General features: G+C 37.6%; 1 protein-coding gene across 1 annotated transcript; it reads right to left on the reverse strand.

Moving 5' to 3' along the window:
* Positions 1-3760: 3760 nt before the first annotated feature.
* PGGT1B (protein geranylgeranyltransferase type I subunit beta) lies at positions 3761-21637 on the reverse strand. The gene is given in 8 exon segments (XM_010726240.2): positions 3761-4340; positions 4343-4474; positions 7578-7686; positions 9584-9768; positions 11316-11361; positions 13488-13620; positions 16176-16327; positions 21491-21637. Coding segments are annotated over 8 exon segments (957 nt in total). The 5' UTR covers positions 21623-21637; the 3' UTR covers positions 3761-4272.
* Positions 21638-22063: the final 426 nt, after the last annotated feature.

Genomic DNA, 22063 nt, shown 5'->3' on the forward strand with positions numbered 1-22063 from the left:
AAGAAGAGTCAGTCTCACCCTGCAATGCAAAAGCATCAGGGTTTATGTGTAAGGTTTATTGATCCCAAAGAAAGGCAAGTTAATATTCATCAGTTTAATAGAGAGGTACTCACATTACTGGAGTTGGCATGCTGGTAAAGTCTCTGCCAAGTGCTCACTGCAAATGGCAGCCGGCCAGCGGAGTGCCTGCACAGTTCCTTGGTGCTGTGACCATACACATAACAGAAGGAAGCAATAAAGCATCACCTATCAAGATAAGAAAGATCATTCATAGGGAATAAGGCTACTTAATTAGATCTGCAGAGGATTTTCTCACAAATGAGGTTCTTCCAGCTACATGCAGATGTTAGAGGCAGTTTGCTTGCGTTCTCAGATTAACACAAGCCCCTCCTCATGGGCTAGCTGCCTGTGCAGGCTGTGGTCTGTATTTTTGCACGTGCACCCTTAGCCTTTACTTCACATTTCCTTTTATTTTTGGTTGCAGGTGCTCTGGTTAAGGCAAATGCAGTAATATTAAAAGGAGAATTTCAAGTTCACAGTACTCTGGAGGCAGACTTTTTGTTCTCCTATGCTCAGCAAAGGGCAGCTCTGACACGTTCAGCCTTTTTGTCACTTTCAAGTATCTGCAGGTATCTATCTATATCTGTATCTACATAATCTATAAAAATACCTGTATCTACCTATATAGATACCTTGATATAGTTACAGAGCTAAAACTGCATCTGTGTTACATGAAAAACTGTTTGATGCTTTCTTTTCCACTGACCCATATGACACTGGTACAACCCCACACACTCCTAAGAAGCTTTTTAAGGAATATAGGTCAAGTATGCAGACTACTATAAATATTTAATGTATTGAGTATGCTATTATATATTTATACAGAATCATCTAAAGTATGTAATGAATGATGCATACTATGAATAAATAATTGCCATTTCTGCTACAACATTTAATCATATTTGACAACATAAACAATTTCAGGTATCTATGATTTTAACAAAAATTGCATCACTTGAGTATTAATTACTGGTCCTATTGGTTTAGATAATTCATCTAATTAAATCAAAGACAAGGAAATTGGGTGAAGACAAGGGAATGATGAGCCCTATTGACATCTCTGTGGTGCAGCAGCGTGGCAGGGGGATGTTTCCCCTCTGATGCAGCTGCAGTGCACTGCTCCCACCAAGTCACAGCTGCTTTCATTTGCTGGGAAGGAAAGTCCAACAAAGCACGTTGCTCTGCAGGGGGAGGATGCTTCCAGAGGCTTCCTCGAGACAAATGCTTCTCCCACCTGTTAGAAATATTGCATTATTTTCTGCCTTTCTACTATTTTAATCTAGAGCTGGGATGGATGAAAAAAACTGTGAAAAAAAGAGGACATTAATCAGCTCATGACTAAGGTCTTCTGTTGCCAGCACACAGATCTTCAGCAGAGCAGCTGACATCACAGCATATTTTACAGACAGAAAATAAAAGGCTTCCTTTACTATGTCCCTGCTTGCTTCAGATAAGGCTAGTGTCAACAAGCTTCTTCAGCCAACCACATGCAAAAGCACAGGAAAGCCCAGTGGCTGTACTGGAAAGCCTTGCAGCTCAACAGTCCTACAAACAAAACAGTCCTTCACATGAGCTTACAGACTGAAGGGAAGAAACAAAGAACGATTAGGTAGAATGAAACAACTTTTATTGGTAAAAACACAGGCTAGAAAAGTTCTGTAGAATCTGCCAAACTGCCCCAAAGCAGCATAAACTGTGTGTTATACATTGTTCCTGGCTGCTAGTCCAATCCAACATGAAACAACACCCCTGGTGAAAACTATATACCTTCCCTGGGCAGCAGGTTTATACAGATGCCTGTCAGTGTCATGCTCTTCTATGATGAGGCTGAAGATAAAGAAGGCTTTATAATAACGGTATAATGAGCAGTACAAAGGCTGGGTTCAAAATTAAAATGTAATTTTGTTAAAGGAGCCTATTTTTGTAAGGTATGGTCATAATTCAAGGAAAGTTGCTAAATGAAGACTCATTGACAGTTTAACACCAAACAAATACAGCTCTTTACTTAGGAAAATCTCCAAATTACCCCAAAGTAGGAAATTTCAAGAGCATTTCAGCATGTCATGGTTTTGTGTTTTTTGGTTTTCAGTATTCCGCATCAAAACATCACGTAGTGCACTGGGAGTTCAAGTGTTAATGCTCCAATTCCAGGCACCTATCCCTATACATTACGGAAGTCCTGGGATCTGGCCCTTCCGGGTGGGGCGGTCTCTTACTGCCTGGCAGTGGGTGCTGGAGGTGCTTTCCTGGCCGTTCCAAGCTTTTCAGGTTTGAGTCGGTTTCAGGAACTCTCTCTCCTATCTTATTTATTAGTCTTGATTTCAATTAGACTGTATTATATTGTGTTATCATGCATTCCAATATCATAGTTTAAAATAAGTTTTCCTCCATAGATCATTGCCACTGGTTTTTTTCCTTCCTTGAGCCCAGCTCCCATCTCCCTGTCCCTTTTCCCTTTTCCTTCCCATTTTGTGGGGCAGGGGCCTTCTGTCCCCATCACAGGCATAGATTGATCTAGTTAACTCCGTGACACAGCATATTTAGTTTTTCAGGCAATGTAACTACCATTTCCACTTAGCACAGAGGTAACATACAGTAAAAGATGTGCCTTGCCTTCCAGGCATTTTCCTTTCAAGTTGTGCTTTTGTGGATTCCTTGTAAAATGATAAGGATACTCCCTCACAGGGTAGAGCCTATGTAACACATGCTGTTGGATGGAAACTCAGCAATGGCTCTTACAGAAATATCTACATGAAAGCCTCCAGGCTGTCTTACAAGAGTATTTCAACCGTGGCACTGCTAGCTCACTGCTGTTTTAACCAGAGAGTAGCCTCCTGGTCTCAACACCCAAGACTCTGGTTATCATTGCTGATAAGAATTCACAAAGAAGTTACCTTCACACACATGCACACAACCACAATTGACAAAACAAGACTCTGCGTACTGCTCCTTTCTTCTGACTGTGCATCTGAACAGCCTGGTTTACCAAATGGAGTGCTCTTTGCCACACACCTTTCACCTCTTTTGGAATTCTCAAAAATTAGAGGCTGAAGATTGCTCTTATACAGATTCTCTCTTCCTTGAAAAATTTTCTTTTTGTTAAGACATCCCTTTTAATTCCTTGGGATCACACTCATTCTTCAGTTACCTATTACCACCTTTTGTCTTCTGAAGTAGAGAGTTCATACCTACAGATGAATTTTTAAAGGCTCATCTAACACTGCAGTTACCAAAGAAGGTTTTTCACCACTGCTTCAGAAACCAAGCAGTAATGTGGGATTTTTGTTGCCTTTAGGGAGCGCAACTGGAGATTTTCATGCTCTGTGCTCTTTGATGCTGTTGCTGTGTGGACAGTTCTTCAGCCAGGACATGTGACTGGCTTGCAAAAAAAACCCAAAAACACTGATGTTGAGATCTACAGCTCAGTAGAAAAAATAGTTTTTCTTGTTTCACAAGGCAACAGATCCTTGACATTTAATAAATTCAGAAATGAATTAGACAAAAAGAGACCAGGAAGACAAAAACTCAGCAACTATTGCCCACGCTCTGTATCAATACACCACACTCTCATTAATATCCCACAAAGACAGAATTTCAAATGAAGGCATTTGTGCTAACAATCAATCGCATCCATGCAGCAGGCATTCAAGAGAATTGTAAAACTCATTTAGTAAGGCCACACAACTTTAGAAGTCCAGAATACTGAATAAAATAATTTTATTTGTATTTATTTGATTTTTTTTAACAAAGTTTATGGAATCTGAACGTAGACAGTAAAAGGTAACTTTTAACTGAGATTTAATATGGGAGATTCTCTACCCAAAAATATGTAAGACATTAAAATCAAAAAGATCCCCAAGGTTTTGTGCTATACTGTATGATATGTAAACAGATTTTGAAAATACTTTCCTATTATATACTTTGACACAGTATGCACAAGTTTTAAAAAATAAAATAAAAATGAATTTTAATTGCCTCAAGGAATTTCTTAGACATAAAGCCATTTGAAGAGCCATTTACAGTCTGCAGTGACAAACTCCTATGTAATCAAAATATCTCCTTTTTTCCCCACAATGCAGAATAACCCGCTGAAGGCAATCCCCTATCAAAGCAATGCCAGCAACACAGATCTGATTGCATGACTCCAGCACTTAAAAGAGCACATTGGTTATACATGGCTTTTAACCTTGGGCTACAATTATGCTACCAGAACTAAATTTGAGTCTGAATCAGTCGTGTAGCGATGTGCATGTTGTCTGAACACTGCTTAGAGTCCTTGTTTTCCACATCTGGTGAAGGTGGTGAAGGCGCTCAGAGGTTCTTGTGCTTACATTCAGGGCAGGATGAACTTTACAGATACCAGCTTCTCCAATTAGCGACAAGCCACAGATCCCAAAGTAGGCATGCAAAGCATCTGAAAGCAGGACAGAAAATGAAATATAAAATCATGTGCCTTTTTGGTTGTAGCAGACAAGTGCTCCTGGGAATTCCAGCACCTCTGGATAATCACAGACAAGAAAAACATACAGGTGCTATGCTCTACATGTGAGATTTGACATAAGAAGCAATTTCTGCTCAAAACGTCCAGCATGAAAACATGCTATACAATCTCTAAGATAGAGATGTTTTATGTTAGAGCAATTTTTGTCCACTACTTAATTTCCTCCTATTGCTCAAACCAAAAAACAAAAGAATTTGAAGAGCTAGAAACAATTTCCTTCAACAGAGCAAATGTTTTTTCCCAAACACAACAGATACTTTTTGACTGATTATGTAGTGGACTGCTGACTAAAACAAACCATCAAAAGCAGCAAAAACTATCAAACAACAAAACTTAGAAATATTTAAATATATGTATCTATAAATATCTTGAATATATATACCATCGCTTTACCTATCTTCTTCTCTTCATAAGCAAATATCCTTAAAACAGAAATTAATGAAGTGGCTTGATGACTGACCATGCAGTTGAATATGTTAGACAGGGAGAACTTGTCTTCAGGAAGTGCAGTATATTAACCCCTGCAGACAGTTGCACTTGATATGCACTAAAAACCATATACTAACATAAAGCTAACAGTTGTATATGGTTGTTTGGTGGGTTTAATCAAAAGTTCAACAGTTGTGCAGATCCGTAACAACTAAATACTTTTAGTCCTACCAAAAACACCTTTAGGAAGTCTGTGCACTCATCCATTTCAAGCTATAAAAGATTAATGCTTTTCAAGGCTGAAATACATCCAGTCTAAGTGTTCTGTTTCATAAGCAACTCACAAGTAAAGGAAACATTATGAAACTTTGCAGCTGCTCAGCTGTAGTTACAACACTATGTAACACCAAAGCAAGCAGTTTTGTAAATCAGTATTTCTACAGAGTAAACCTCACTTCAGTGCTTTACTTCATTACTTCAGTAATTGGTAAATCATTTTATCCTTCTCTTGCAACAATTCTAATTCACACAGGCTTCCAGTTCTCTTTACTGTTTATCATTTACAGAAAACAAATTAATAGACAAGAGCTGCTGCACAGCTGCCCAGCATCATGCAGCAGTATTAACATAAAAGTTTATTAAATCTAGTCATGATTTACGCCTAAGTCTGAAATAGTAAAAATAAAATCAAATGTTTTAGCTATGTGTTCTAGCATTTTGATCTGGGTAAGCAGCTGAACACCACACAGCTGCTCTCTCTCTTTTCCTCCTCCACTGCCGGCGTGATGGTGGATGAGAAAAGAAGAGCAGAAGTGAGAGAACTACTCAACTAAGATAAAGATATCAACAGGCAAAGCAAAAGCAGCAAAGCCAGCAAAGCAAAACATGGCCTTCATTCACTACTTCCCATTGGTAGGTAGATGCCTAGCCACTCCCCTGAGAGCAGGGGTCATCACACATAAAGGTTACGTGGAAGTCAAATGGTGTAACTCACGCAGTTTCCCCTTCATCTTTTATAGCTTAACATGATATTGTACTGCATGGGATATCTTTTTAATCAGCTGTGGTTAGCTATCCTGGCTGTCCCCTCCCAGCTCCACACTGGTCAGAGCAAGGTGGGACACTGCCCCACACAGACACATTCAGCTAAGTTTACCAGTAAATAAAGAACTTTAATAAAACACTGTAAGTGTTCAGTTCTGTTTTGAAGTATAAATAACAAAGCCAACACCCATGCCACCTCTACAAAAAAGCAATGGTATTACCACAGTGAAATTCCAAGATTTATCAGACAGAAACCTTTCCTATGTTTGACAAACGTAGAGATCATTATAAAGAAAAGTTATGTTCTCATTACATTGCTTTTTTCTGACAACAGAGCTTTGGACAACAGCAATGCTGCACGACATAAATGCTTGTGTTAGTAAAGTCTGAAATCTTGGTTGTGGAAAAAACATACAAACAGTGAAACAGACAGCTTGCCTTTCAGTTACTAGGCTGTAGGAAAATCAGTTGTGTACATGACATTGAAATTACAGATACATAGAAACAAATTTTGCAATGCTGCATTTATACTCATTCTTCAGATTAGAGATGCACTAACATTTCATTTTTTCTTCCAAGACAGGCACACAGACTTATGACACCATCTGCCTGATGAAGGAATCTCACAGTAAACACACTTCCTTTCTTCCCTTGGAAAAAATCCTAGAGCATTTAAATTCAGTAGTACCAAACATATCACTGATAAATAAGTAAATAACAAAAATTCACTGAAGATACACAATTTTTATAAGACATAGGTTGTATAGATTGTCATAGATACAAAATAATTGGAATGCCAGCAAAACTTCTGTACATTCATAGAACAACTTGGTAAATCCTTAGAACCCTAGATCAACCCTCCTGTTCCCTTTCTGTTGGGCAGTCAGAACATTCAAGTTCAAAAGCAGATTACTCTGATGAGTGAAGGTAAGAGAGCTTGTTGTATGGAAAACAACAAGTGTTCAGGCAGGAATGTCCCATTAATGAATGACAAATAGAATTATTTTCTCCAAGTGATACTGACTGGTCTACATACTACAGAGCTTCAAAAATAGCTAGACCTCAGAAACTCAAGGTGATATTCAAGGGAACAGAGGGTGTCTATCCATCCATTTACCCCCTGTAAAGCAGGTTCCCTACAACAGGTCATACTTGAGTACATTATTTTAAAATATAGCTACAGCTTCTGAATAAACTTCAAAAAGATTACCTTATTAAGAAAATAAATGGTCTGAAATAACTTGCTTAAACCATTCATGAATTTATCCACTGAATAACATGTTATTTAATTGAACAGTTAAATATATATAGAAAGGCTTGTCCAGCTCTAAGCAGATAGTGACACTCCTCCAGAAACAGTCTAAACAACCATGTGCTTTTCCTTTAAATCATGAAAATCTCATTATAATTCTTTTTTTTTTTTCAATATAGTTTTTGAAATAGAATGGAGAAAAATCTTTCCTTATACCCCTCAGATGTTTGACTGCTGGAATGTACTTTCAGCTTTAAGTATGCTCATAATGATTTTGAAAAGTAAATTTACCTGGATGGCTATCTGGCCACTTGGCAAATCCACCAACAAGGCGATCTTGAGTTGAGAGGATGTAGTTTCTGTTTTTCTCAAAATTTGTGTATTGGAATAAGTTCAAGAGCTGAAAAGAAGTTAGACAGTAAGATACCAAATCTTAGTGTATTATTAATTTTAAAATACAGTGTCTATTTAAGGAGATATGTAGGGCAATTTAGCATTAACTTGGTAAGCCTGTTTGCAAGATGAAAGATCTTTACAGATCTATGCACATTTATGTACTCATGCCAAAGACGAAACTCCTCCTTGCAAAGAAATAATAGCGTGTTTAAGGATAAGGAACTGGAGATGCTTGTCAACCACAAGTGGAACATGAGCCAGCAGTTTGCCAACTGCTACTGCCTACGGCCAAGAAGGCTAGCAGTATCACAGAACCATCACAGAACCATCACAGAACCATCACAGAACCATCACAGAACCATCACAGAACCATCACAGAACCATCACAGAACCATCACAGAACCATCACAGAATTGTTTGAGTTGGAAGGGACCTTTAAAGGCCATCTAATCCAACTCCCCTCCAATGAACAAGGACATCTACAGGAAGACTAGGTTGCTCCATCCAGCCTGAGTCTGAATGTCTCCAAGGATGGGGCATCCACCACATCTCTGTGAAATCTGTTCCAGTGCTTCACTACCATTATGTAAAATACTTTTTTTCTTATATCCAATCTTTTATCTCCTTCATTTAGTTTGAAATCATTTCTCCTTGTCTTATCACAACAGACTCTGCTAAAGAGTCTGTCCCCTTCTTTCTTACAGCTCCCCCTTTAGATACTGAAAGGCCACTCCCATGTCACCCCAGGGCCTTCTCTTCCCCATACTACACAGCCCCAGCTCTCTCAGTCAGTCCTCATAGGGGAGGTGTTCCATCCCTTGGCTCTTTTTTGTGACCCTTCTTCTGAATATGCTCTAATAGATTCATGTCTCTACTGCACTGAGGATTCCATATCTGGATGCAGAATAGACTGGCAAGGATCACTTCCCTCACCCTGCTGGCCATACTTCTTTTGATGCAGCCCAGAATACAGTTGACTTTCTGGGCTGCGAGGGCACATCGCTGACTCATGTCCAGCTTTCCATCCACCAGTATCCCCAAGTCCTTTTTGGCACGGCTGTACTCTAATCTCCCACTTTGAATTGATAGTAGTTGTCTAAAACAGATGCAAGTTGAATTTGGCTTTGTTAAGCCTCATAATGTTCTCCTGGACTCACTGCTTAACCCTATCTAGTCTCTCTGGATGGCACCCACTCCCTCACGGGGATGAACAAGCACCAGTACCTTTTTTCCAGTTATCAGGGACTTCTCCTGATTGCTGTGACTTTTCAAATATCATTAAGAGTGGCTTGACGACTATATGAGCCAATTCTCTCAGGATTCTGAGATGCATCTTGTTGGGACACCCAGACTTTTCAGTGTTCAGATTCCTCAGGTGGTCATGAACCTGATTTCTGCTTCCAATGGGAAGGACATCGCTCCCCAATGCTCCCCTTCCAATCCATCTGCTCAAGGGGTGTGTGAAGAGTAGTTGCCAAAAAAGTTGTTGAGTACATCAGCCTTCTCCCTGTCTGTTGCTACCAGCCTGCCTATTGCTCACTGAGCCTTCTTGGACTTTCCTTTTCTGCTTGATATGCCCACAGAAACCTCTCATTCTTGTTCTTCATTGCACTCCTTGCCAAGTCCAGTTCTAGCTAGGCCTTGGCCTTTCTGACCCCATCCCTACACAATCCAGCAGAAAGAAGGAGTTACTGGAACAAGCTGCTCAGGGAAAGAGTGGAGTTACCATTCCTCGAGGTGCTCAAAAACATAGATGTGGCACTTATGGACATATTTTAGTGGGCAGTGGAGGTTTTGGGTTGATAGTTGGACTTCATGATCTCAGAATCATTAAAGTTGGAAAAGACTTCTATGAAATCAAAACAATTTCATAATTATCCTTTATTTGTTTTGTACACTACCTTCAATGTTGCTCCCACCCAAAAGGAATAGCAAGTGTCTACAGGTTTGTTGGGTCGTCCATGGTAACCATTTTGTTGTCTCATTACACACCACCTTCCTATTCTACTTAGTTCTTTTTCTGAAAAAACTTCCTCCAGTTTACCCATCAAGCACAGCGACGCAATACCACAGAATGTAGATCCACCTGTGAAGAAACAAACAGTTGCTGCAATGCTTAGATGTACAAATTTTCACAGAAGCCTGTATAATCTCAATCAGAACTAAGTAGTATTTAGTAGAACTTGTAGAATTACAATCAGTAGTAAAAATTAAATCAATGGATTCTAAAAGTATGAAAGTCTAAAAGAGTATGAAAGTGTAAAACCTAACAAATAAAAGCTCTTTACTTCATCATACATATTGAAGGAAAAAGAAACACCAGAGAAAAAAAAACTCCTCGCATAAGCCTGAATCTATTTTCTTAAAGCTGGAGGGACTCTCAGTGCTGTGCAATTTAGATTACATAGCAGTTCAAGAACAAATAAATGGTAGTGCAATAGAAAACATTTTTTTTCATATTAAACTTACAGAAGAAAAGCTATTGGGAGGTTAGCAATCAGACTGAAGCAGAGATGTCAAAAGCAGTGTCAGATACAATCCCTAACAGAAGAAAAACAGAACTGTCTGATCATGAGCAGAAAGCCCCATATATATATTGAAAAAAAAGAAAAAAGAAAAACCAAAAAACAGCACTGTTAGTACACTGTTAGTACAATTGGTGGCAACCAGTACAAGTTATGTTCCTAAGGAATTTTATTTTTTTTTAAACTGCAAGAAATTAGAAAAGAAACTCATGTTGTTTGTGTATCACTGTCCTCTGAGTCTGTTATCTGCAATGACAAAATTACAGCCTGGGAAATAACATACACAAACTGTTGTAAGATTTGGGGCCCAATGTTGCTTACACTGCTTTGGTGTTAGAAAACTCCAGCCACTCTACAGTTACTTTCATTCTGATGCTGAAACACAGAAACTGAAGCTAAATAAAGCTATCACTAAATTGTACTGAAATTCAGTTCAGCAACTAGGGGAATAACTTCAGTTTTTCAACTTTATCCTTTCTGAATGAAGAATACAGTTTGAATACTACAAAAGTTCAATTCAAAGGATAAATCTAGAAACACTGGATAGACTTAATGTCACATAAAAGTAAAAAGCTTCTTTATCAGGAAGAGATAACTATTCATCACACACAAAGCTACTTTGCTTATAAATATCTTGGAAATTCCTATCTTCACAACTACCATCTATTTATAAAACTTAAATGTTGCTTCAGGATTTGAGGCCACAGTCTGTCAAAGGAAATGTTTCTGGCTTTTACTAATAGCTGCTGAAATTGGAGATTATCAGGTGCAATGCACAAAATCTCTTGCTGATAAATCCACAGAGTCACAACGGTGCATACAGAAAAGATTTGCTCTGTCAGCAAGACAGAGAACTACAGGCAACATCTTTCAAGGTTCATCAGATGAAAAATAATGGAGCTGATATCGGAAGAGCCCATCTGGTCTGATACTAAGCAGAAACTAAGGGAAGAAGGACAGTATTCTGAGGTATGTTTTTGATTTGCTCCTCTTCATCCCACTTCTTCAAAAGCAGAAAAGAAATACAGGCATGACATGACCTGAATTTCTTACAGCATTTCTCAATTACAGTTTTAAAACAAAGTATAGAACATTCTGACATTCTTACCATGAGATTCAAGTCCTGCTCCTTGTGCCAGGCCATTATCATAAGACTGAAGAAAAAATTGTAATGAACCCATTACTTTAGAGACAAATTACTTTTAAGGATATTGCAATTTCTCAGTTTAATAGCAAAATCATCATCAGACTATAACTACCATTTAAAAATAGTTAAATTCTGAGCCTACGCCTAAAAACCCTCTTAGCGCAAGACAGTTAACAAATATTTAAGTTCTGTAAAGACAGCTTTTAAGACTTTAATTGAGCTCATTTTAGTTACAATGTACACTAAAGGTCTGAAATGAACAACCATTTCTTTGTCAAAAGAGGTAAAGTATGTCATTAAATAAAAAACAAACACCTTTTTGTCTTTATACAAAGGGAAAATTCAGAGGTATTTCCAATCAAAATTAAATGCATAAATGAAATCTGTCTTTAACTGAAAAGCTTTTAAAGCCTTTTTATTTTACAAGTGTTTATACAACATTTAATAACCAATACACTGTCACTGCACAAATACCAAACTTTTTAGAGGGAACACAAATTACTGAACACTTTAACTTTCAAAGTTAAATTAGATTGCTCCTACTGGCCAACTGATGATTGGTTCATGTTCTGATTAAACAGATAACTTTTCTTTTTTTTTTTTTGCCAAGTTCCAACAACAAATTTCTCATGCTTTCTTCAAAATGTTTAGCAGAGGCTAGGAAATACAGAACATCTTGACAGTGTGCTGCTGACTCCTATAGTCATAGCTGAAGAACATTTAGCAATCTTTAGATTTAATCTAAGAATTATTTTACAGGTCTGTTGTCAAAGATCCCTTTGGGGAGGAAAGAAGAAACAGAAGTAGATGCAGAAGCTGCACACATTAAAACAGTATTTTTATTTCTTAGTTTTTGAGTAGCTGTTGTCGCTTTAATGAGCTAGAAAGACTAAAACATAACAGACAACCTCAAACTGCAACTTGACCTTCCAGAGTATGATCTAGTCAATTTTAAATAATAACCACCAACATCTGAATGTTAAAATACAGCATAAAGTTACTTCAAACTCTTTGCAGTGCCTGTTGCAATGGCAATCCAAATATGCTTTCTTACTCTAGAGGCTCACGACTTGCTGAACAAAGGAAACCTGAATAGCAAAACTGTATTGCTAAAGCTAATTAATACTACAAACATTGACTGTAAGAGGAGGCAATTTGCTTAATGCATACCAAAGTAATTAGCTCTGGAGAAAAAGCAAGACAGTGGTTGTAGGTTACTGTAACATGAAAGCTGTGTAGTAAAATACTGCCCTCAGAAAATGCGTAAGCCCAGTTAAGAACAGTTCTTACTCCAAACTCTAAACTTTCACTCTAACAGCTACACAAATAGCTTTTACATCATAATTAAATTATATCTACAGATTTATATACATGCATTTTCAGATGACGCTATTATATAAGGAGAAAAAAAAAAAAGCAAAACAAATGCTGCACTTAAAAATTCTTTCAACATCTCTACCAAATTTGAGGTAAAACAAGAAACTTTAAGAACTGGAGCATTTTAGAGTCCGTTTTTGCTGACGTCATTCTAAATTTCAGCATCTGAGTATCCATTCTTTTTGAATTGGTGATGCATCTGACTTTTGACTATTAAAGCCAAAACTGAAGCAAACTGAGAAAGATTATGTAATTAAAACCTGTCAATTCCAATGACAATAAAAACAGATTTTTTTTTTCTCTCCTCGGTAATCAGAACTGCACTAACATAGAAGATCTTAAACATGACTGGGCCCAGTACTGACCCCTGGAGAACTCCACTCCAGGACTCCAACTTGACTCTGCACTGCTGATCACAACCCTTTGAAATTGCTGTGACCTTTATCTGTACTGAATTCTATCTCAGAGTTTTCACACTGTACTACTAAAGAGAAAAAATTAGAGAAAAAATAAGCTGAGGAATTAAAAAACTTTTTACAAAGATTGCCTTGTCTGAACATCATTCTTCATACAAATAAGCTGCACTTCACATATACACCAGTGTGAACTGGAAAAAGTCTGTGAACTACACTTGCTCCATCTATTTGATAGTGATGACATACGACAGTAAAACAAAACGACACCTCTAGCAGCTTACTGAAATAGAACTAATCACTTCCAAATTCTGTACAAAAGAACACTTCTGAGAATACTCACCATACTTCTTCTAATATAGTCTATAGCTTTTTTCATATCCATGCCTGACCAGTTATCGAGTATGTAGCAGATACAGGAAGCACAGTACACAAACCTCATATCATTCTCACTTCCTTCTAGCACTGCACAGAAACTGCAAAGAAAAGTTTGTCTTGTTAGTGCCGTGTAGCTTCTTACATCAGAGATTACAAAAAGCATTTTGGAATTGAGTAGTTTTTTCTTTCAAGCATAGTTACCTACGTCTGCTTACAGCATATACACAACTATAATAATATAAAATACACCTGATTTTCTTTCCAGAAGGTGAATTTTTAGCTAAGCCAAACAAAAGGAAGAGAACTATTAATATTTAGAGGCTTGCATAATTCTACTTCTAGCAGTGACACTGCTCTTTACTTAATCAGAGATGTCAACACTTAACATTCTTTCACCACATACTGATATTTAAGTTTCTATCCTAATACTTACTGTCTTCAGCAGAATTCTTTGCCTTCTTTGAAATCTTCACAGCCTACATGACTTTTTTGACCTTAACTTCAGGATCAGATTTCCTTGCATGTATAAATGTAACTCCATCACCTCCATCACTATTTCTAGCAGAAATACTTAAAGCTACATGCAAAGAAATTTTCAATTTCTTGTGGTTATGTTCTTTCCATCTCTGAGAAAAGTTTTGTTTCATATAACATTACCCTGCTTAATCTACTTCATAATCTCTGCTTCCTGAGATTCTTAAAAAGAACACAGGTGCTGTGATTTGCTATCTGCCAAGACTCTGCACAAAGAACTAGTTCAGATATTTTAAAAGTTAAACCACAGCAAGAAGCCAGCACAACAAAACCATATTTTAATAAGTCCACTGTCAGATCTATTAAAATAATAATAAAGGTACTTCTGACTCTGGAGACAGTCTTTCAAGGACCACTAGGACACTCCTCCTTTAGCCCAGGATTCAGTTCTGTAGTCTATCATCCTGTTGCATACAGAAGCCTCCAATATATTAGGAGATACATTTTCTTCTACTAACCCCAGTGACGCCAAGCCATCTCCTCTGCAGCTCAGATGGGGATGAATGCTGTTGCTTTTGGGATATGGCAAAGATTTGTATACGGTTCTGGGGAATTAGGACACTTCTTAAGATGTGCAAGTGTTGTAGCTTAACTTCATCCCGTACTGAAGGTTATCCAAATACTTCAAATCATATTCAGCGAAGACCAGGTAGAAAAGCAAATGCACACGTATATTTAAATTGCATACTTTGTAATAGTTGCAAGCCTTTTACTTAATAAAAGAAACTAAACCTGACCGTAGAATACTTACAGTAGATTAACATCCAGAAAAATTCTTTCCTTCATTCAGCTTACTTCATTATTTCTGTATGCACAACATACTCAGTGCCTTTGCAAATCCTTTCTCGTTGGTACTCTAAAAGTGTTTTTTTCACAGGTATCAAAGTATGCATTACACTAGAATTTGATGCCTATCCAACATTTCTATGCCAGAGATAGCAAAGAACTCTTGTTTCTTCTGGGGTCAAGTTGACCCTCTTTAGTAAGGAGAATGGAAAACGGCATCAACTGTAAGAGTTACCAGTCTGCACATTAAAACTGTATGTGTCACAAATATGTTGGAATTAATTGCATGCAGCTTATTACTGTAATGAGGCAAGATGACAAGCAATTGCTTCAAGACACTAGTGTGCTGGGAGCACCTCATCCATCACTCCGTCTTTTGGACACACTTCAACAACAGAAGTGGTCCAATATCTGTAACAGGAACGCTCCGAGCAATGGAACAGGCACCTCCAGATGCCTGATGCACCTCCAGATGCCTGATGCACCTCCAAATGAAGAAACTGCTGGCTAAGGGCATACCAACAAACAGAGATGTACATACAATTACATAGCTGTGTCTGTAAATAAATGAGAGTCGCTCTGGAGGTAGTGGTTTCATCGTAAAGTAAAACAGTTCCATCACAAACAATGTTTCTAAAATTCTGCATTTCTTAAATATTCTTTCAAAAATGATATTCAGTAAAATTTCTCAACAGGAACAGATCATGTCTCCAAGCAGAAGTTTTCATTATCCACTTTAGTCTGCACTGACATCTGCTACTGTTCAAAATATAAAAGCAACCAGGTGTAGATTAAGCAGTATTTATGGTCTATTAAAAAAATGCATGTAAAAAGGATGTATCTCAAAATAAAATTTAGTAATATATTATACTCCCATTTATAATTAAAATTTAGGCTAACTCATCCTATATATTGTTATCCTGAATCTCTCAAAACTGAATCAAGTTCACCACTTCAGAAAGCAGAGCAAACATCATCTTAACACTGCTCCATGCTATTGCAAAAAAAACCCAAACAGAGAATATGAATACTGAAAACCTCACCTACATGAAAGATACAGCACAAAATACCCTATTCCTAAGAGCAATTAACTTTTCAATAATAAATATCCATGATTGTAAGCAAGCTTCACAACTTTAAGTATGAAAAGCGAATCTAGACACAAAATACTGTTTGGTCTTGTACCCTATCAGGTATACTTAGTGACCTCCACCAAAATGCCTACTAACTAAGAGAATATATTGTAATTTTCAAAGAATCATGTTTTTCATGCCTCACACTACACCAAGGTTTTATATTCACCTTACAAAGAGTTATAAAATATGTCTTTTACCTTCCATCCTCTAGCTGGAGAGCTCTCAGTCCTGCCAGTAAGGCATCTTTATTTATTCGACTTAAATCATCTCCAAGAATAAGCAGACACGAAAGACCCGTGTAAGTCATTGCTATGTGCCCGCTATCATAAGGATGAGATACATCTGAGCCCTAGAAGAAAAAAAGCAAGAAATAAAAGACTGAAATATTGTCACATCTTTTGTCAGGCATCCAATTGAAAAAGAAAAAAAAAAAGGAAAAAGAGGTAAACAGTTAATTTCTCTTCACTGATTAGGCTTAAACTGAAGGCATTCCATTCAAACTTTCTGAGTCAAATCAAACTACTTTACAGTTCTGCTACCTTTGTCAGTAGGTCAGTATGAAAGTTCAGAAAAGATCTTTTGCGAAGGCTGTATGCTTAACGCAACAGTTAAGCATATAAACTATATCAAAGTTTATCTTGGCACATCACTGGACGTTAGCTTCCTTGCAGTTGGGTAGGCTGACTATTAAAGAGCCAAACCTCTGGAGATCCTCTCCATATAGATTTTAGAATCTAATCTACAAGAAGAAAGCAGTCCAGGGGATTACTATCAGTCTCTGTCATCTGAAGCAATAAAAGATTAGCACCTCACTTATTTTCATCTCTGCTTTAAAACAATAATCACAGCTTAAGCAAAGTATTTAAAGAGCAAATAAAATCAATTGAGAAGCTTAAATGAAAGTTAAATAATGACAGCACAAATCACAAAAAGAGGGAGAGAAGACAATAACATGCTTGGGCTAGAGTTTTTATTTTTGCCTGTGATGTAAGCACATCCTGGATTGCACCACTGGTTGACAACACAAACCACAAGTAACAAGACGGTTTTGGTACTTAGGCTTATTCATTCTGCAATATTATTTTTGTTTTTAAACATGACAAAAGCTATTTCTAAACTGAGCAGCCACAACAAGCAAATTTTCAAATTACAGTTTGTCTCAACCAGAGTCCACTTTTGCCCCTGAGGTGCCAGTGCTCCCATCACTCTCTAATGATCCTCACATCTCACAGTCACAAAAACACAGCATGGCTGATGTTGGCAGGGACCTCTCTATGTATCTGATCCAAGCACTGCTCAAGCTCAAGCTCAAGCAAGGACACCTAAAACAGGGTGTCCAGAAACATCTCTATCTGGCTTTCAGAGACCTCCAAGGAAGACGCTGCACAGCCTCTTTGAGCAAACTATGTCAGGGCTCTGTCACCCACACAGCATAGAAGTGCTTCCTGATGGTCAGAAAGAACCTCCTCTTTCAGTTTGTCACAATTGCCTCTTATTGTGGCACTGGACAACACTGAAAAGAGTCTGGCTCTGCACTCTTTTGCACTCAGGAGGAAGAAGTTGGCCACCCATACCAATACAGGCATTGTAAATCTAACAATACCCCAAATCTTCTTTTCAGAATGTTTTCCCTATAAGATGTGCATTATTATGAGCCCAATATTTGTGATGCATTAGCTTATTTCAACTACAAGAACCTGCTCCAAAAATCCAGGCAGAAAATGCAAGACTGTGTCAAGAAGGCAAAACAAATCTTTCCTGTTTTTCTCCAAGTGAAAGCATATGCTATTTACCTCAATGTTATAAATAGTTCAGGAGCTGGTTTTCCATCTAGCTCCTAAAACTGTCACATAACATTTTAACATTTTAAGTTTGAAAATATCTAGACCCATCTGACACTGTAAGAAGACAGTTAGTCCAGATTTTCAAAACTTTGTGTAACTTCAGTAACTTCAAAGCTGAGAGAACACAGAATCCAGAGCCAACTCAGAAAAAAAAAATCTAATTCTAAATGATTCATTTTTAAATGCAGAGATAAAAGTGTCCTTAAAAAGTGACTTTTTAAGTTAAGATTGTCAAGGATTTTTAAGACTGTGCTGTGACTTGGTCAAGTTTTTATTTTATTCTTGTTACCAATGCAAAGAGTTGCAGAGACACCACCATCAAACACTAGAAGAATAACAGCTGAAAACAGAAAGGAAAATACAAACAAACAACAACAACCAGAAGAGCTATCCTGAAAACATTTAGCAAAGTTGAGAGAATCTAATGTACGTCTTCATTCTTTTGTACTATCTTGTAAGGTTCATAGTTTCAAGAGATATTTGGCTACCTCCAGCATGGAAGCTTGCCGGAGCACAAAAATGAAACCACTATAGTGGCATGTAATAAATAAACAACTGCCAATGCAAGTCCAAAATGCTTACCAGCATTTAAAATAATGAATAAAGAAAAATTACAAGGCCTTAAACATTACTGAAAGTTACTCAAAATGTTTATTTTTTGAGTCATTTCAGAACACTTTCAGCCAAGAGTACTGCAAATCCTTTAAACCTTTGTATGCCAACATGTCAACCGTGCTTCCTTTAACACAGAAGTAATAACAAGGCATTACCAATAGCTTTAACAAATGCTTTAATAAAAAAGCACAACTATCTGGAAATGCTTTTCTAGAGATAATGAATGGACAAACTTGTAACTGACTTCCACAGGCTACATGATTCCATTCCTTTGTTCCATCTGTAGACTGGTTGACACATTATAAGGATGGCCTGCAATACATTTCCTGAAAGGGGAATGTTTAAGTCTGAGGCATGCATGTTCTATTGGACATTAGCATCACTGAGCATTAAATTAGAATACTAAAAAAATACTAGCCACTCATGGATAATGTCTTTGCTATTTCTGTATTTTTGTCTTAAGAAAGCTATACAAGATGTCAGAATTATATGCAGAACTCACCCATCCAGCTTTACGCACTAAGGAGGACTTAAAAAAGCTTACAGAACACATGCATTGGTTCACGTACTACATTGCATGACGCTGACTCAAACCTTTGACAAAATTTGACTGAGCATTTTTATGATCTCAGTCTGGTAAAGTTGTCTTTATTCATTTTATGATGCTGCTATACCACAGTAAGAGCACATCAACATAAAACAGTATTATTCTGGACAAAACGTCCAACATACAGATAGACAAATTCATAAAGTGATGGGCTAACAACTGGCTGGCAGATCATGCACAAAGGGGCTATAGTGGAGGTAAATGTGCTATCAGGCTGGCACCTAGTCTCCAGTGGGGTTCCACAGGGCTCCATGCTAGTGCCAATTCTTTTAAGTGTTTTCATCAATGTCTTGGGATACAGGACTTAAAAATCTACGAAATCAGTTTGTGTATGACACTAAACTGGGACGAGCTGTTGACTCACTTTTGAGGGCCTTGCAGATGACTTGCAGAGAGATCTTCAAGAGAGATTTGCAGGCAAACTAGAGAGCTGGGCAATCACCAGCCATGTGCAGTTTAACAAATCCAAGTATGAACTCTGCACCTGTGACAGGACAACCTTAACTATACGTACAGACTGCTGTTACAGTGTCCTCACGTTGAGCACTGCCTGCAGATTTGGGCATGATTTGGGCAGATTTGAGGATGGAGAAGAGACTAAAGGGGAAGATGTATGAGGAGTGGATGAAGTCCTTTGATTTGTTGAGCCCAGAGCAGAGGAGCTGAGGGGAGGTCTCATGGTGGCTGCAGCTCTCACATGGAGTGAAGGGGCAGTGCTGAGTGTGTCCTCCAGTGGCAGCAACAAGGTCCAAAGAAATGGCATGGAGCTGCTTCAGGGGAGGGTCATGATGAGCGAGAGAAAAAGGTTCTTCACCCGAGGTTGGTGAGGCACGGAAAGAGGCTCCTCAAGATAATGGCCATGGCCCCAAGTTGCTGAAGTTCAAGAAGCATCTGGACAATGCTCTCGGATACAGGGTTTGAACTGTGAGTGAAGGCGGCAGTTGGACACAGTGATCCTTCTGAGGATCAATATCCTGACTTGAGATATTCTGTGACTGTGGATTTATTTAGGTGAATGATTAAAAAACAACTGGTTTTGTTCCGGCTAAATCTATCATTTTTTAATATACAAATATACTGACATGACTGTCTACTATTTTCTCTTTAAACTTCAATTATCAGTAGAAATCCTACAATATTTAGGCTGTAAGCAGAAGTTTTGCTTCCTTCCCTTCAACTCAGTGTATTGTATGATTGTTACTGAGATTAATTCCAATTAAAACAGATAATTAATTCATTTTACTATAGAGCTCACTGCAGACACCATCTGTAGTGTAGAAATAAATAAATATCAAAGCAAATCAAGAGACAGAAAACCTTGCCTATCATGTGCTACTGTATTAGCTGATGTTGAGATGTAAAAATTCTCTTCACAATTATTTTTCCCTTGTTAGAAAGCATAACTTACAAAAATTGCTGCTATAAGTATCTGATGGACTTACAATGCAAAAAAAGTTATTGGTGGGCTAGACTAGATGAACACTCCTGAAGACTACTCAGAAACATAAAGTTGTGCTGCTAAGAGAGAGTAAAAATGAGGCCAGAACACACCTCACATTTAAGCCAATTCAAGCATTTTCACATAACAATAGTCACAGGTATAGAAGTACATCTACCTTTGCTCTCAATCTCACGCTGCAGGATAAATTCAGCAGGATTTTAAATCTGACTATCTTAAATAGCAGTAAAATAAAATATTTATAATTCAGTGCTTTTTTAGGCTTTTCATGTACTTTTTAAAGAAGTTTGATTCTTCATTCTCAAGCACACTAAAAAAATACCCCAGTTCTTTCAAATCTTTCCTGCATAATTGCACATACAACCCTCTTCTAACCAGATCAGACCTTCTGTTAGCTGTTACTGTTAGCAGCCTCTGCTTGCCTCTTTTCTTCCCTGCAGCAAAGGCACTTTCGTTTTGTACATAGCCTTAATGTGCTTGAACTTCACTTACAAGGGCAACACAGGATCCTTCCCTTAGAGTCACTGACTAGCTGGGATGAGCAGAGGCTTCCTTATGTTTGAATGGATCCCAAGGGCAATTAAATATCCATGCACAATGATACGAAGAAGAAGAATGAAGAACAACACATCCCGCACCATTTAATGTTGACTTTTTCTGCCCTTCTCTACTTGATAGCTGATATCTAGAGAAGTTTTCCTATGCACTGCAGATCAGAAAAGCAGAAAATGCAAAAAAAGCATTCTCTGCTCTTCTGATCAAACCACAGCTTTTACTTTAGTTTCTTCACTGACTCTGAAATACAAACATCACCATTTTAGAAGTACTGCATGATTCTTAAAAGTACTGGAAGTGTTTCAATGTATTAACAGTCGTTAAACCCCTACTTTCTAGGTATTGCAGAATTCCTCAGTTATTGCTATAAAAATACACAAGACAACTTACAGCCTACTTGATAAAACACCTCTTCAAATACACATAACTGACCTTGGAGGGATTGAATGGTATCCCTAAATATGAAGAGCCTCTGAATCCACAGCGATTCAAGTTTGATTCTGGAAAAGATAAAAAATAAAGATTGAACCAGTTTGCTTTGCTGAAACATCCACTATTAACCATAATTCTCTATTCAAAATCAAGATGTTTGTGCAACATCATTCACAGTACTATCAGAATTTGCACGTGTTCTACAGTATGTTCCCAACTTCAGTCTAATATCATTCTGATTAGTACAAACAATAACAAACACTGAACAACATACCAACCAAACACAAACCCAAAAGCTTAATTAATTGTATTGTCACAACAAAACAAGAGATTTTTTTATTTTTTTTTTCTCAATTTGGCGGAGATAGCTGTTCACATCAGCAGAGAATTTTCCTTCAGGCTCCCACAATTCAAAAAAACACCAAAAAGATTACTTCCCTGTAAGAATGCCCCAAGTTAATAGAATCTTTCCTTCTCTGATTTCCTGACTGTCAATCTCTGTTCCCAAGAAGAATTGTTTTATGATACTTTGCAACATGTACAAGGACAAACACACTATCTGTTGTTTCAAGC

This window comes from Meleagris gallopavo, chromosome Z, assembly GCF_000146605.3.
Source record: "Meleagris gallopavo isolate NT-WF06-2002-E0010 breed Aviagen turkey brand Nicholas breeding stock chromosome Z, Turkey_5.1, whole genome shotgun sequence".
NCBI classification, from domain to species: domain Eukaryota; kingdom Metazoa; phylum Chordata; class Aves; order Galliformes; family Phasianidae; genus Meleagris; species Meleagris gallopavo.